The following is a 17334-nucleotide window of genomic DNA, read 5'->3' as shown; positions in this document are numbered from 1 at the left end:
GTAGTACACTCTTATGATGCATATACTTTACCTGTGCGATACGGTGGTGCTGGAGGTTGATCACACGCGACACAGCCATCTGCATGCTCCCGAATACTGCCACCACCTCTAGGATCTTATCATCGAACGATGGAGCAGTGAAGGTCTGAAACACAAAAGGAAGAAGAATGCTAAGGCTCAAACTGAAATGAGGTAAACTACGAAAATAAGTCAAGACGACAACCGTTTGTTGGTGGTAACTCTCGTCTTGCTTTGTTCACAGTCCCTACCAAGGTGTTTATTTTTCGTCAACTCCCTGGCCAAATGGAGAGAAGTAAAAAAATTGTCAGTGGTGACACTTCGTCCTTTGCCCAAGTACGGCTCCATCAGCCTCAATACAACACAATCTCCCAGTCTCTCACCAGCAGGGCGCGTTTCATCCTTTCCCAGGTAGGGGAAACCATTTACAAGGTATTTGGAATCCACGTCAGCTGTAAGCCAGAATTTGATGCCAACTTGTCTGGTTTGTTGGCCATGTATTGTGTCCAGCGACACCGTGCTTTTGTGGGAAACAGCTGCTCATCCACGGTGATGTTAGCTCCAGGCTTATAGCAGGCAATGATATTTGTGATGAAACTGTCCCAAACCTCTGATGACATGGATATTTTTTTTTAATAGCTCTCCACATAAATGCTTTTGCCTGCATATGTGCCACGCACATACAGGATTGCAATGAAAGCTTGCAATTCCTCCAAAGACAGTTCCCAGGGGTCAACGTTCAGTACCTGCTGTGCCTCTACCACAGTTCAGCGCTGAATGTGAAGCAGTAGTTGCATAGAAATCAACAACAGAAATGCACTGTGTGGTATCTATGTTTTGTTTTGCGTGTGGTGTTGGGCCTGAAGCTTCAGACAAAACATTTTCTGATGTGCGTTTTCTCAAAGCCTCATCACCAGGATTTATAATTTTACAAACTATCCCGTCTTTGCCCGTCTCCTGAATTACGCTTGGAGAAGCTGATGCAGCAGGTGTAGCTGTCCTTGGTGTTGCTGAAGCAGCAGATAGAGGAGGAGCCGCTGGGACAGCAGCTGTTTCTCCAGTACTGGATCTGTATCTGCCACGGCCACGACCACGACCACAACCTCTCCCTCTCTCTCTGCCCCTGGTTGGCACTACTTGTGTTTGACCTGCAGGTAAATCCAGCTCGGTGTCATCACTTTCACTGTCAGAACTGCTAGTTTCGACAGCCCAAGATGCCTCGCTGTTGTTATCACTCACCCCACCATCAGAATCTCTTTCAGCCAAAACTTCTAACAGTTCAAGCACTTCTTCCGTATTCAGTACTCATCTTTGATCCATCTTCTCAGTCAGTATACAGATAATAATGAATTGGAGTGCCCACAGCAGAGTCTAATAAACGCTAACACCAGCCAGCCTGTCGCCAGCCCTGATGATCAAGAGGTGACTGATCAAGGCATTGGTCACAACACCTGGGTTTGCAACGTTCTCAAGGTTGAATTACGAAGGACAGTTACAAACCTGCTGAGCTGATTCAGGACAGGCAGACGAGAAAAAACTAGCGTAGCTATATCACACTGTATTGTGATTCAATGTGCATTTTGTGACAACTGCTAATAAAATAATAATAATAATAAATATGTAGAATGACTTTCATTAGTGTTTCAGCACTCGACAGGAGTATATAATACATTATTTCACAATGACGTTGTTTTTATTACAAAGCCCAGACTAAATTGTCAGCTATATTGTATTGATTTCAATATGCCGCATAAACTGCGGGTCTGGTGGTTGAAGAAGCAAGTGCTTATAACTTATTTATTTTTACAATTCTGCAGCTGAAACACAGTATGGGTATTTAATTCAAATATTTAGTAACACTTAAGAACAGACATGCAAGATATTCACATACACAGAGATATTTAAATTTGAATTGCAAAAGCCGTTCAAAAAGCGGCTATGGTGGTGCTAGTGTTAATAGAGGCTGTCATTAAATGAGACACATCCAATGCATCAAATACTACAATTACAGACACCGTACTCATGGCTCATCTAAATATTTATACTTGGCATTCAGTTCAGTTTTATTCCCCATGTAATATGTTCCAGCTCAGTGCACTGTACAAAACAAATGCTCTCTCCCCAGAAGGGTCAATAGTTAGTATTGCAACCTTTACAAAATGAGTCTAACCACTGAAACATCAGTAACAATGAAGGACAGTTTAAAACAGAAAGAAAGTGGTAACTAAAATAGCACACACCGCTCCAAATGACCCTGTGTAATAGCACACACCGCTCCAAATGACCCTGTGTAATAGCACACACCGCTCCAAATGACCCTGTGTAATAGCACACACCGCTCCAAATGACACTGTGTAATAGCACACACTGCTCCAAATGACCCTGTGTAATAGCACACACCGCTCCAAATGACCCTGTGTAATAGCACACACCGCTCCAAATGACACTGTGTAATAGCACACACCGCTCCAAATGACCCTGTGTAATAGCACACACCGCTCCAAATGACCCTGTGTAATAGCACACACCGCTCCAAATGACCCCGTGTAATAGCACACACCGCTCCAAATGACCCCGTGTAATAGCACACACCGCTCCAAATGACCCCGTGTAATAGCACACACCGCTCCAAATGACCCCGTGTAATAGCACACACCGCTCCAAATGACCCCGTGTAATAGCACACACCGCTCCAAATGACCCTGTGTAATAGCACACACCGCTCCAAATGACCCTGTGTAATAGCACACACCGCTCCAAATGACCCTGTGTAATAGCACACACCGCTCCAAATGACCCTGTGTAATAGCACACACCGCTCCAAATGACCCTGTGTAATAGCACACACCGCTCCAAATGACCCTGTGTAATAGCACACACCGCTCCAAATGACCCTGTGTAATAGCACACACCGCTCCAAATGACCCTGTGTACCAGCTTTGCCAAATACACATGACATTCAAAATTAGAGGTGGAACAATTCATCGTGTATTAACGAATTGTGATACTTTCTTTCCATGAAGTACCATAAGAGAGGTAAGACCAAAAGCACCACACAGCTCATTGTAGTTTATTATATGGTCCCTCTTTAAATGCCCATTTTATCTATTATACAAGTGCCCATCAAGAACATTAGATGTGTCATGATACATATCGTATCCCGACCTACATATAATGATATGCATCTTACCGTGACATTAGTTCTCATTACACCCCTATACAAATACACCCTGTATTCCCAATGGTAGAGCACTACATTTAAAATGGCATATTGCTCAAAGTTCATTTACTCACATCGTCCTCCTTGGTGCCACCCCAGAAGTTGGTCCCGCCAGCATAGCTTGGGATGTTGAGCACAGCAATGCCCTGCAGACTGGGCAGAGGAATGGGGCGCCCGTCGCACTGGCAGAGAGAGACAGGTTTCAAATCAGATCATAACAAGCCCTTCGTAAACTGGAACAAATTGCCTGCATGACTGACATTTTTAGAACATGATACTGATCATTTTTATAACCCATGCAAGTGCAATTGTGAGTTGCTGCTGCTGTCTTCCAGGCACCCTTGGAAATGAGATTGTGGTCTCAAGACTTTCTTATCCTGGTTAATACAATACTGAACTTGACTAGCTTTCTACTCAAAATGCATTATTGCTTTTCACAGATTTTTAGTATTACTTCTTAAACCATCTCAGAATTCTCATGTTATTTAAAATTTAGTAATAGTAAAATAGAAACCTTTAAGTTCTGTAATATTAGGGCAAAGTAAATGTATTTATAATTTTAATAAAGTTTGAAGAAAATGTTTTAGATTTAATTGAATATTTTGCATTTCAACATATTTATCATTAGGGGTGTAAATTATCCATTGGGTATATGAGTTGTGATTTGTTCTTTACACGATATATAATGGATTCTGCCGATTCAACACCCAGGGATAGCAGAGTTGTCATTAAGGCAAAAGTGTGTGCAAGGGCAAAATTACAGGCATTATTACCATCAGGCAGATAGGTTACGTTTACAATTAGGCATGCTAAAAATTCAAAGGTAGAGCACAGCACACCATCATGATAAAGAATCAAGAAGTGCAGTTAGCATATTTATTGACTGGTGAAATAAAATTCATTGTAGAACACCAAATGATCCTTGAATTAGGACTAAACATGTTTTATACAGGGGTGGGAGCAGAGCAAAGTAGCCAAGACTGAAAATGTATGGTGCCAAGTGAAGCAAGGAAAACATTTTTAGCAGTTTATATTTTAACAGTAGTTGCACATAGCCTATTCACTACAAATACAAAGCAAATATGCATATACAACCTATAGAAACAAACACATTGTGCACAATAATTGCAAAAACCGTTTCGTTTTACAAAAAGTGCAAACAGAAACCAAAAAAAAAAAGCTGTGTTGCTTGTTTCGTTACCTCTAAGTCGCCGTGCATAAGGGCATCTGTCAAGCAAATACAAAAAGATAAAAAAAAAAAAAAAAAACAGCCTATGCTCCTGCTGCCTTCAAACCAAAACTAAAAGCTTATTACTGTGCTGAGAATATCTCGTTTCCAGCTAAACATGTCTGCTCGTTTTCACTGCATTCTCAGGTACAGCTAACCAAAGATATTCTATTTATTTCTATTAAATATAAGATCTTTGAGCTAACCTTGGAAGTATTTGTGCTACATCAAAAGGTCAAACATTGAAACCCGAGTCGCTATTGAAACCACCTTTAAAAATGTATCAATGTTCTGTAAATGTGTTGGCTGCAAAAAAACATATCAACCAGACAAATTTCTTATACACGTAAAAATAATTATGAAGTTTTAAATCACAGATACCTTCAAATTATTAGTAAATTGTAACATCATATATGCCATTGACTCGCTAGGTCAATGTACAGACTAGTATAAGTATAACTCGAACACCAATCGTGAAGTCGGTATTTGTTTGACCCAGTTGCCATTGTAACCAAATGCACGGCTCTGATAAAAGTATGATTTTACAGTGTAAAATGCTGCAAGGAAAATAAAATGTATATTTTTCACAGTAAATTGCAAGAAGCTGAAAACAACTTTTCATTTTTACTTACGAAATCAGCTCTTGGCTTGCCAACGGCCACCATTGCTACAGTACACATTCCAAACACACTCATTTTTCACAGTTCCCCAAATATTTAAGACAGAAAATAGGCTATAGATGGAACACTCCGACCCCTGTTTATAGTTGGTATGGATATATACATACTCTCCTCATCTCACTTAATGTTTGTCTTTTAATGAAATGGTTCATCATTACATGACCATTTGATCTTATTCTGCATCATACAAGTAGTCAATCCCATGTTTCATGATCATAACGTATCGTGACCTGCATATCGTGATACATATCATGATTAGTGTATCGTTACACCCCTATTTATCACAGGAGTTGGACTGACGTTTTCTAAAGTGTAAAACTGCACTACAATCCAAGAATCATCAAGTGCCCATGGCCTCCAGACCGTGATCAAAACGCCAAGACTAGCTGAAGCAGTCATTCTAAATTGTTGAAATCCACATAAAATTCTACCTATTTAAACAAACACTTAATTTTTCAAATAAGTCACACAGAAAATGCACTGAACAGTATTAAACAAACAGTAACTGCATGTTTCAGCGATTCTCACACAGTGTGAAAAATTCATGGCCAGCACTGTACGAGATGCTGTATAGGTCTCAATTAAGGCAGTCCTCACCTCCAGCAGCACCTTCTGCTCCAGATTCTTGTAGGTTCTATGGAGCAGCTCCTTGGTCCCCAGCACTCCGTACCACATCATGTTTTTTGTTCGGCTCCTTAACAAGAAAACATCAACTTGTTGGTGACACAGATACAAGCTCGTGAGAGTATGCATAAGTATCTTAGGGGTTATGGTTACTGGATGACAGATGAATTTTACCTGCATTTTTCTGGGTGTTCGTCACGTTTGTTATTAAAGTCAAGCGAGATTTTTGCATCCAGTCCAATTCCAAAGTAGTTGTTCATCACACATTTTTCTGTGTAACAGTCACTGCCAGAAAGAACACAATTGTTTTTCAATAATAATTATAAAGGATGTCTGGGTATACCACGATGTCTGATTCATACTATCAATTTTAATATGAGTGATTTTCATGTTTAGTGCTCCGTGGCTACCTTTAATCACATTAAGAGTGTATTAGTTAGGTTGAGAATGACGTATTACACTTTCAACTTGTAGAGGTACCTGAACACAAACATACAAGTCATTAAACTGAAGTAAAAAAAATAAAAAGCAGATAACATATTTAATCTGTTTATATAGAACCTGTTGTGGTATACTCTTTTAGAATGCTTTGTCATAGACATTCTGTGTTCAAGATCTACACTCTCAGTGAAAGTCTAATTGTAGTTGCTGCTGGTAGGCTCCAAAGGGAACGTGACTCAATATAAAAGATAAAACTTTCTAGATGTTTTTGTGAATGGTGGAAAACATAAACACAGTAGCATGCTCAGTGTAACTACTATTGGGTACCAACAAAAAAAAAAAAAAATTCCCCAATCTGGATCACAAGATTGAGATCAACCTTCATAAATGGAGATCACTATGTTGGAGATGCAGGCAGATGCTTACAGGCTCTCGGGATCGTAGTTAAAGGGATCGGCATTAACCAGCAAGCGGCTGATTACAGAGCTGCCAGGGAGGGAACCAGACAGACTGGCACGCAAGCCTGCCGAGGGAGAGAAGACAAGAATCAAATCAAATGAACAGAAGCCAAAAAATGGCATATTTTTGATTATAGCCAATTGTAATCTGAAACATCTATAGAAGTGTATGATACAAGTTTGACAAAGATTGTTGCAAAATCAAGGCAGTTATCATGTTCACTATGTAGTGATAGTCAGATGGATGGACTGAATGAGGACCTAATAAATCAGGCAGGTATCTAGTTCTAATGTTACTTAAGCATTCATTATTGTTGGTATCATAAAATATGATCTACAGATATACAAAGAATACTGAAATATTATTTTTGCATAAGGGGTGTAATGATAACTTACTTGAATACAGAATCTTAGTGCTCAGCATGGGCATGTTGTCCCGGTTTCCTGTCTGTGCAGGAAGTGATGCAGAGCTGCCCAACGACACACTTCCTTTGCTGATGAGCTTCTCATAGGGAGACTTGGATACTGACGGAAAAACAACAAGAGATATGGGTTACTAGGCAACTGCTCCCTCCACGGGGTTAATGTGTAACACTGAAATACAGCAACAGAATATTTCAAGGCATCACAGGATAACAGTAACAGTCTGTATACTACAGCCTTGAATATGAGAGTGATTCCTGAGTTAGGAAATGTGTGCAGACTCAGGGGTTCAAGTTTGGTATTGTTTTATTGTCCATTGTATTTTGGATCCTACTTTGCTGCATGCATTTCCAACAGCTCCTTACCTTTCCTGGCCCCCCTCCCCTTGGTGTTGACGCAGGAGTTGTTTCCGCTGTGCGAGGACTGCAGAGAGACCTTGTCCTCGCTCCTCCCCTCCTCCTCCAAACAGGTCCCCAGAGCGAACACTTCCTGCTCCTGAGTCTGAGCGTTCTGCTCATCCACCGCTAACACCAAGAGACAGAGAGCAATTCACTAGGGCAACACGACTCATCAGACTGCTCTTTCCACCGGCTGACATCTTGTCCCTTCTCTGCGTATACTCCTTAACCACAAACAGCAATTGCTTTAGCATACATACACCCCAAACACCTTTTCCCTTATTGGAACATTTGTTTAAAGCAGCAGGGATATAAATAATCTGTGGTGGACTAGGTGGATTTTAAAGGTTTTAAAAGGCTGTAACTGGGAGTATGGTGTCACAAGAGTGCGGACCTACAGAGAAATTAAATTTACCACTCGTTTGGTTTTAGTTAATCAGAAAAAAACAATTTGGTTGACTTAGTGACATTTCATTGTAAACCAATTAATTATTTTTGCATGTAAAACCTCCCACATGTTTCTGCGTGCGAGAAGGTATTAAGTGTGTGAGAGAAAGCATAAGCAATGCCACTTTTCAGATTTTTCAACACGCATTCTTTTAAAAAGAACATTTTAAAAAGCTCCGGTTCAGGCTGCCTCACCCTTCTCTGTGTGCTCAATTATCTGCCGGATCGCCTTCTTCAGACTGTTGGCTCTCAGCATGAGCTGCTCGCGGGGCTTGAAGATGCCCGGGTTGGTCCTGGGCGGGCAGGGGGCTGGGGGAGCATGCCGCTCCACAGGGGGCTCCTGCAGCCCCAGCCCCTCGCCCTCTTCCTGCTCCTCTGTGATGGTGGGTGGTGGGTTGGGCAGGCAGCTTGAGGCCTGAGACTCCTCATTCAGAGTCTTGAGCAGGGAGTCCAGCTTCTCCTTCAGCACACCACACTGCCAGAGAGACAAACAGAGGCACCTCCTGTTACAAAGGTTATCACTATGGCCATGTTCACCAGAGTGGTTAGAGCTAATCAGCGAACAAAATAAATACATACATCTTCCTTTCCTTTTTACATTGTTTCAGTGTGTGTTTATTCAAACTAATAAACTTTACAAACTGTGCAAGAGCTTGCTATTAAGGTATAAAGTGAGGGCAGAGATACATTTTTAATGCTGTCCTACACACACACATATATATATATATATATATATATATTATATTATATATTTCATAATAATAATAATAATAATAATAATAATAATAATAATAATAATAATAATAATAATATGAATTGGTTATAGCTATCAAAATAAATACATACATCTTAGCTGTCATGAACTTTCATTTGCAAAACAGATATCAAATTGAACAAAAATGCTGCTATGCTTGCATTTCCTTTGTGATTTTGTTGGATGAATGTAATTCTCTTTCCTGTTGTTAAACACCTTGATGTTTCCACTAATGACTGACATGCATGGTTCTAATGGGATGCTTTGACCACACATTTTCAAAACTTTCTCTGTTATATATAGTATGAAAAATATATTAACACCTGGGACACAAGATGAGAAACTTAGTATCAATGAAAAACTAGGTTTATTAAGAAAAACACATATTAAAAACAATGGATCCATGTTTCCTTACTTACTAAAATAAGCAAGTTACCCCAAAACATGTTTCAATAATGGTGTCTGCAAGAATGATACCACATTGAATTGTGTACCAGTCTTGGCTGTCACCTTCGCAGAAACAAGAGTAAAATGAATATCAATTGTTAAAAGCCCCACCTGAGTCATTCTGTTTCAAGGCCGATGACACCATAGTATCGCCTGCATGTAATAAATTAGAAGGATATCCTGTATAGTAGCACTAAAAAGTGCACCACTGATGTTCTGGATCCCCAGTTGCTATGAATTTAAAAGCAGAGATATCTGCCCTCACCTTCTTGGCCATGGTATCAGATTCCTCTGAGCTCTCCGGAGTCTTCTCGTACGCCTTCCCCACGCGAGCCACAAAGTCCTTCACCGTCTCACACAGCACCCTGACAGACAGAGGGGCACAGGTCACATACCAATATGTACCAAACCTTCAAGCAAGCGTCATCGTAACTACTAGACCTGGGACCGGGGAAGAAACCACTTTTTTTACAAAGAAAGTGGTGAGTGTATGGAGTAGGTTACAAAGCCACATCACTGATGCTGAATCACTGGAATCCTTTAAGAACTAAACTAGACTCTGGGATCAATCGGCTCCTAGAAGCCTCCTCTCGTTTGTAATTTTGAATGTTCTTGTATCAATATAGGTTATGAAGTTGTCATGTTCTCATTGCGTGCACAAACTCACTTTGCTGAAGAGATTACCACCGAGTGCTGGTCAGACGTCAGGATTTTAGACAAATGAGCAGCAACAGAGTCCTCATATGTCAGTATCTGCTGGACCTTGAACAAGGGGACAGAACAGTCACAATAAATCAAGCGGACAATGAGATTTAATTAGTTTGTTCCACCAAAATCTTTTTTTTTTGTTAAGCGGCAAATCAAGCAAATTTTTGTTTCAAATGTTTTAACTACTGTCAATGCAGCGTTGTGTGTTTATGCACTGCTGTTTTTAAAATGCCACCTCTTAATGTATGTAGTAAGTTAATCTATCTGTAGCTTGCTGATGCTACTCAGAGCTGCCGTTACCTCTGAATCCTCACTGTAATCCTCTGTGACGGTGGAGGAGGAGTGATGTCGAGGGAGCTTTGTCTCGCACACCATGATGCTCCACCTGCAAAACAGGGAATTGAACAAATCCAGTTAACACAGGTACTCACCGCTTCTATACCACACTCGGTTTGGAATGGTAAGTCACATAAATGTAAGGATTGAATTTAGAATGTCCAATTACATTCCCTCACACTGCAGCAATTCCCCACAACAGCTCAGGGGACCTGAAGGTCAGTAGGTGTCCTTCGAACGAGCCAATTTCCTCTTTGCACCCAGGCACTCAAAAGCGGATGTCAATTACCGGCCTCTGGAGGACAAAGGCCAGCCCTGCAGGTGTCCATCTGAGATCACCAGGCACCTGACCAGTAGGGTCCTCTGTATGATGATGAGGAGAAACAGTCCCTGACGATTTGCCCCCTAACCCATGGGAGCACCAGAGCCAATGCGATGCTGCACAAAGTGACAGAGTGTGGCATGGGGTTGGTGTTCCTGATTGTTGGAGAGCTCACCTGTCTAGCATCTTGGTGCTGGCTCTCTCCAGCTTCTCCAGGATCTGTGGCAGCTGCGTGTCGTCATCGCAGGCCGAGCCCCAGCCCAGCACTCGCGCCAGGTCGTTCCCTGTGCCCAGCGGCAGCACGCCCAGCTGACACTGCAGAGGACAGGAGGTCCAGGTCATTTACTGTAGGCAACCTTTCAGTAAGTGCGAACTAAAGGCATAGAAGTATCTACTGCATCCTCAAGAGAGCTAGAGAACATGTTTACACTGTAGATCTACTGATACGTTTCACAGACTCATGATTCAGTCATTTTCTTCACAGTCATTCTTTTTCATAAGAAAAAAGTGACACTCCAGTCTTCCATTTTATTTTGGATTGTTGTATTTTATACACATCCTATTACATGCCCACAGCACAAACTGTTCAGTACAAATTGAATAGTATAGCTAAAAGATACACATATATTCACGTTAACTTAACTGACATTTCCCACCTAGTAGTTGTCATGCCGAGTCTGTTTCTAACCCTTTCCACAATTACATTATTCTTAATATTGTGTTGCAACATTTCTCCTCTAGAGGTCAGTAAAGTCTAAGAAATAAAACCATGCAATATAAACTACCAGTATATACAAGCATGTCAATGACATTCCTATTTGTATACAAATTTAAAGCCAACAGTAAGAGGAAAAGGTAGATCATCATGACACTGTCTGAACAGCCAGACTAACCAATGACTCTGAACACCCACTGGAACCTATTAGAGGAGCAACTACATGGAGTGTAGATCTTACATTAATTAATGTTAATGACAAAGAATTCTACACATTTAAAACCACAACAGAATCTACATAAACAAATTAAACATGTTAATATTGGCTTTATCTGTTTTATATTTAGATTTACTGACTCACAGTATGTTTAAAAGGTGTTCAATGGCCTCTAAATCAAGTTGAAAGTGTACTTTCTCTTGCATTTTTTTTATGACCAACCTGACAAAGCAACGAACACTTTTAAACATACAATATATATATATATACCCCGCGGGAGACAAAAATATGTTGCCAGAACAGAAGCTATACAACTTGAATGGTGTAGCTAAAAGATCAAAATATATGCACTTTAACTTAATTATATATATATTTAACTTAATTTAATGTATTTCAATAAATGGATGAGATTTTTTCATGGATAGATCTGTACTACAACTTCCTAAACAAAAGCTGCTTTGGAGGTCAGTGAACAATCTCGTACAGGGGACAGGGGACCTGCAATCCTTACAGGAGAGAGGTGCTGTGGATATAGCAGTGCAGACGAGGTACCTGTTTGTGCAGGGTGAGAGTGTCAATCTCAGAGAGGACCCAGCCCACACTGCCGTCCCCACCGCACACCAAGATCCGGAACGTGTCAAACTTCTGGAAGAGACGCAAGCTACAGGCACAGACAGACAGAAAATATTACATCTGATATGAAGTCATAAAAAATGCAATATCAATTGCTGGAAAAAAAAAGAAAAGAAAGTAAGCAGATTGACCAACAAGCGGAGTTGATTTTGAAATGGCAAGCCAGTTTGAGGAGAAACCCAAGCTTCAATCTGGATGATGCCCTGTCTAGTTTGCACGTCCTGTAAAAAGGACCCTTGTGAGTACAGTCAACCAGCCAAGGCTGAGAAACAGGGTTTGCAGTGCCAGGATACAATAGAAACCTCATTCCATCCACACAACTGCTATTACAGAAACTCAGGACTGACTTGAGAATATGAACAGCTGCAAACAGGAACTGGGCAAAAGGTGGAGCCAGATTTATAAAAAAAAAAAAAAAAACGAGAACAGGTCAGGAGATGATAAAGCTGCGTACCCCAGGTGAGGCCCCCCGTTCATGAGGTCGAAGACCTGGGCGGGGTTCAGCAGCTGCTTGAAGCGCCGCAGGAACTTCACGCCCTGGTTGTCTCCACTCTTCGAGTTGACGAAGACGAGGAGGGGGCTGGTGCAGGAGGGGGGGCACGACGCCTTCCAGAAACCTGACAGACACAAAACACGGGCAGAGTTACCACTGAGTTAACAGAGTTAACGCTGCTTGAAATGTATTCGGTTGCAAAAATGATGACGTTTGTATTCACTTCTGTAAACAACTATATTAAAAAGATATCATGCAAAGAAAACCAATAAATAAATACTGAAATACAGTAAACAGCACACATTCTACTGTGCAGAAGAGTGTGACTTTTTTAGTTAAGTAATTTTTCATGCTTCTGTTTTCTACCCCATTCAAAATCAAAGAATATCTGAACATTTTGAAATATTCGAACATGTAAAACATATGGTTCATCCCAGCACTAAAATGCACACTCTTAACATGAATGCGGTTTTATGTTCAATCAACGAAACAATCTGACTTTGTGTGGGTCGCATACTCACCGTCAGAATCAATGCTGTTCAGGGCGGTGGGCGGGATCACAGACACTTTGCACTGCCCCAGCGGACACTTGCTGGACAGTAACTCCTTACATGCAGTATGTATCTGAAACACACCAAGGATGAACACATCCTGTTAAGCACCAGGATACACACTCCCAGTAAAAGAGAAACTGCTGCAATGCTGTATAGTTCCAGTGACATGTGTTATTCAATTACATAGGCTATTAAAGGAATACTGCTTTTACCATGGCCTTGCACCACAGGCAACGCCAGTCCTGCAGTCTCAGCACACTGCCGCAGGTCTTGTCACACACTGTACACTTGGCACTGACAGGAAGATTCCCCTCGAGCCACTGGTGGGGCATTGAGATCTGCACAAGAGAGAAAAAAAGCAGTTTATTACAATACTATGATCAGTGAGCAATTTGTGGTACCAAATTTTAAAATACAATTTCACAATAGTTGGGTTGAACAGAGCTCCCTTTTTATGTCCCAATTCAGCCATTCACAAATGTGATTAATTCATGGTTAGGTCATGTCTACAATAAATTGCAGATCCTTAGCATTTTGCATTAACCTATTTTTCACAGATAAATTTTTCAGGAACTTGGATTTTACTGATTTCATTTTTTAGTTCACTCAATATTTGTTTATTAGTTTATGAGGTTTATAATATAACTGTGCAGCTAAATGAATGATAAAGCATGTTGGGTGCTCCCGAGTGGCGCATCCAGTAAAGTGCCCTATAGCCTGGAGATCGCAGGTTCGAATCCAGGCTATGTCACAGCCGACCGTGACCGGGAGTTCCTAGGGGGCGGCGTACAATTGGCTGCCCGGGTAGGGAGGGCTTAGGTCGGCAGGGGAATCCACGGCTCACCGCGCATCAGTGACCCCTGTGGCCGATAGGGCGCCTGTGGCTCTGCAGCGGAGCCGCCAGATCTGTGTTGTCCTCCAGCACTATAGGTCAGGTGGCATTGCTGTGGATCTGCAGTGCGAAAAATGACGGCTTGGCAGGAGCACGTTTCGGAGAACGCGTATTCCAGCCTCCGTTTCCTGAGTCGGCGGGGGGGTTGCGAGCGGTGAGCCGGGGATACACATAATAATTGGGCATGCCAAATCGGGGTGAAAACCGGGGTAAAATAATTGGCGACGACTAAATTAAAAAAAAAAAAAAAAAAAGAATGATAAAGCATGTTTGCATTCAGTCTCTGCATTTCGCTTTTTGATCTGTGCATTACTGTAGTTTGTCATGTGTCAGATCCTATACTGCCCTCCAGAAGGCGACAGTCAGGGTTCACCCTGTGCAGGGCTCTGTCTTGTTAATGATAAGCATATGCTGCATAACCACAAAAACACAAAACAGTAAATATCATATATTTTATATTTTCTTGCCATGTTTATCTCCAAATATGCATACTTACTTTATACAACAGATTTTATCTTGATTTAAATGTTTCTCATGAGTTTATTTTCCGAACATATTCAAAGTTAATTGAAGACATGTAGCTAACACTAACTCCACTGGTTCACTGGCCTCTATTTCACAATGTTTATGTGGAACTCTGCAAAACAATCAGGGAATTCTGTATTTTGAAACATTTGGACAATTACAAATATCAGATATCGCACAATTGGGAAATGAGGGTTGGTTCACTTTGTCAGCTGCTGAAATACACAGTGCAGTGGTCGGTTTGCTGGATAGGTGCTGAACTGAAAACTACATTCCAGCTCCACTCACAGGAATGCTTAAAATATTCTGGGAAACAAAACTCACAATAGCAAAGCAAGAAGGAATTTACTTTACATTTGTCATTAACTATAATTCAGATGTGCCCCGTGTTATTTTTCTTTGGTTATTAACTATAATTAGGGCTTGAAGTTTTCAGTTTTAACAACAAAGGAAAAAACACCCACGTAGAACGATTTAGAAGATTTGTTTTTTATATTTTTAAAACCAATAAATGTGGGTTTTGGCAACACATTTTAAATAATGTCAATCACTCACTACTCTTGTCTACATAAAAGAAAACATCTTTCAGAAGGCGGGCAGTGTGCAAAGTCATTGCAACTGACCAACCATCAATTTTGTGCACTACGTAATACAGTGGAACGTCGCATATCCGACCGTCACATAACCACCCTGATTAACTGCCTCGCTAAATAAATAAATAAATAAATAAAAATATTTAAAAAGTAGGCTACGCAAGTAATGGCATTGGCAGCAAATGCAGCTTCCGCGATGGAAACAAAGAAAGCGTTACAGCAATCAGCCTTTTGGTGCGTTCCCCTTTAACGCACCAAAAGGCGGGCTGTGTGCATGTGTCAGTCAGCTGCGTGTAGCAGTGACGTTTCAATACACCAGTCAAGTAAGCTTTTTTTTTGTGCAATGTGTTTATATGATGGAGAGCACACTTGCAGAGATTGGCAGCATGTTGCTGTAGCTTTTAAATGCATTTGATTTAAACAAAGCAAGCTTCATAAATGCAATGCTTACCGGCTGTTTGTTTAAAATAGCCGAAGCAATATTCAAACCAAGCTGCTTATCGGCTGTTGGCAATATCAAGAAAGAGCGCAAAGTACTGTGACAGAGATATTAATAAATCAGAACCAGAGAGGCAGGGACTTTTAGAGTGAAGAAAGAAACCATCAGTTGCAGGTTACTGTACATTTACTGTTTGCTTTGTATTTAAAAAAAAAAAGCTTTGCGTGGGGATGGCTTATAACAAACTGCATAGCAACACTGTGTATTTGTAGCCTAATTAATCTCGTTTACGTCTGCTTACTGTTAAAGCAAAACATTTCCCCATGTTTAAAGCAGTTTGCGTGTTGTTTTTGTTCATTAACCTATTTATGGATGTGTAAATGCTTTTTCTATAGATGTTCGCAAATCCGACTTTTTCACATATCCGCCTATACCGCAGTCCACAGGGGGTCAGGTATGCGATGTTGTACTGTATCATTTGCATCAATACGTCATTTGCTTAGCAACGGGCTTAACATCCACAAACACAAACAAACCAGCAACATGGTTACGGTTTTATTCAGTGATGAACTGAAAGTTATTGTAAATATAAAACTGCTGTACAGTTATGCTTCTACTAATGCATATTCAAGTTTTTCTTGTGTATAACGACTGCATTATTATTACTATTATTATTATTGCTACATAAATATCAGACCTTAAATCAGAGTGCCATGAATGTTTAATCTTAAGAACAAAATGTAATTAACTTCTTGTATGCTGAGATTAATTACTACAGTAAGCTGTGGTCATACGATACGGTGGACAGAAAAAACAAAACATGAACTGTAGTGTGATAGATACATGGGCGGTAATGGGTGTAAAATTAAATCTGTCACTTCTCACAATTCTTGGATTCAAAATGCATGCAGAGTTCTACATTTCCGGAATCCTAATGTGGACATCCTCACTGCAACACAGTAAGTTAACATTTGTTTATGTATTATTGAAATGTACATTCAATGTATTCTAGAAACTGAAAATTGATGTGTTTGAGTGTTGTTTATTTTTAATAACCAAAAATGACTGATTTTGCCAAATATTATTATTATTATTATTATTATTATTATTATTATTATTATTATACCCCACCTGAACTGAACAAAAAATAAAAACCAAAAAATTCAAGCCCTAACTAGAATTCTGGTGTGCTCCATGTTATTTTTCTTCTGTTATTAACTATAATAATTCAGGTGTGCTCCAGGATCAAGAGAGAATCCTGGGAGCTGGCCTCACCCCGTCCTCGTCCTCAATGATATCCTTCCCAATGGAGGCGAGGGTCGTCCACTTGCAGTTATTCGTAGCCCGAATTGCACAGCGCTTGTGGGCTTTGAACTTGCAGACTGAGGAAAGAGACAATACACGACAGTTCAGAAATGAAAATCAAATCCTGTGCTGGTCTAAATCGGGAGTAGACTCAATTATTAGCAATTGAAATGAATGAAAACAACCTTCAAATATTGTATTGGATTAAAACTAAACATTGTCATGAGATGCAACAAATGTCAAGCAGAGGGTACAATGCATTTCTTTGTGTATTACAGCACCCTCAACATAGTCCCCAAGATCAAAAGGCTGCAAATAAAACTATTCATTAAACATTGCTTTTAAAACGTGTTGACAGATTATAGCAAGTCCTTAAAAACGGTCTACATTCATAGCAATGGTACATATTCACATTGCTGCCAGTCTGAACTGAACTGACGTGCTCACCTTTCACATCACAAAGG

General features: G+C 40.4%; 1 protein-coding gene across 6 annotated transcripts in view; it reads right to left on the bottom strand.

The window, feature by feature from the left end:
- The window catches only part of LOC117416571 (diacylglycerol kinase delta-like), a 70881-nt gene that overhangs the window by 17987 nt on the left and 35560 nt on the right, over positions 1 to 17334 (bottom strand). For all 6 annotated transcript variants that reach the window (XR_004663857.2, XM_034027746.3, XM_034027751.3 and 3 more), the window contains 17 exons: positions 16841 to 16947; positions 13329 to 13454; positions 13084 to 13186; positions 12524 to 12686; positions 11989 to 12097; positions 10680 to 10819; positions 10147 to 10231; positions 9806 to 9900; positions 9404 to 9503; positions 8133 to 8412; positions 7458 to 7616; positions 7066 to 7194; positions 6638 to 6734; positions 5945 to 6055; positions 5744 to 5840; positions 3313 to 3420; positions 32 to 145 (listed from right to left, as the gene is read on the bottom strand). Coding sequence is in view for 5 of the 6 variants with exons in the window: in XM_034027746.3 (XP_033883637.3) it covers positions 32 to 145; positions 3313 to 3420; positions 5744 to 5840; positions 5945 to 6055; positions 6638 to 6734; positions 7066 to 7194; positions 7458 to 7616; positions 8133 to 8412; positions 9404 to 9503; positions 9806 to 9900; positions 10147 to 10231; positions 10680 to 10819; positions 11989 to 12097; positions 12524 to 12686; positions 13084 to 13186; positions 13329 to 13454; positions 16841 to 16947 (2123 nt within the window). In the remaining variant the exon portion in view is untranslated. The remainder of the gene's footprint in view (positions 1 to 31; positions 146 to 3312; positions 3421 to 5743; positions 5841 to 5944; positions 6056 to 6637; positions 6735 to 7065; positions 7195 to 7457; positions 7617 to 8132; positions 8413 to 9403; positions 9504 to 9805; positions 9901 to 10146; positions 10232 to 10679; positions 10820 to 11988; positions 12098 to 12523; positions 12687 to 13083; positions 13187 to 13328; positions 13455 to 16840; positions 16948 to 17334) is intronic.

Source organism: Acipenser ruthenus, chromosome 12 (assembly GCF_902713425.1).
Source record: "Acipenser ruthenus chromosome 12, fAciRut3.2 maternal haplotype, whole genome shotgun sequence".
NCBI classification, from domain to species: domain Eukaryota; kingdom Metazoa; phylum Chordata; class Actinopteri; order Acipenseriformes; family Acipenseridae; genus Acipenser; species Acipenser ruthenus.
This window is presented reverse-complemented; position numbering and strand designations above follow the sequence as displayed.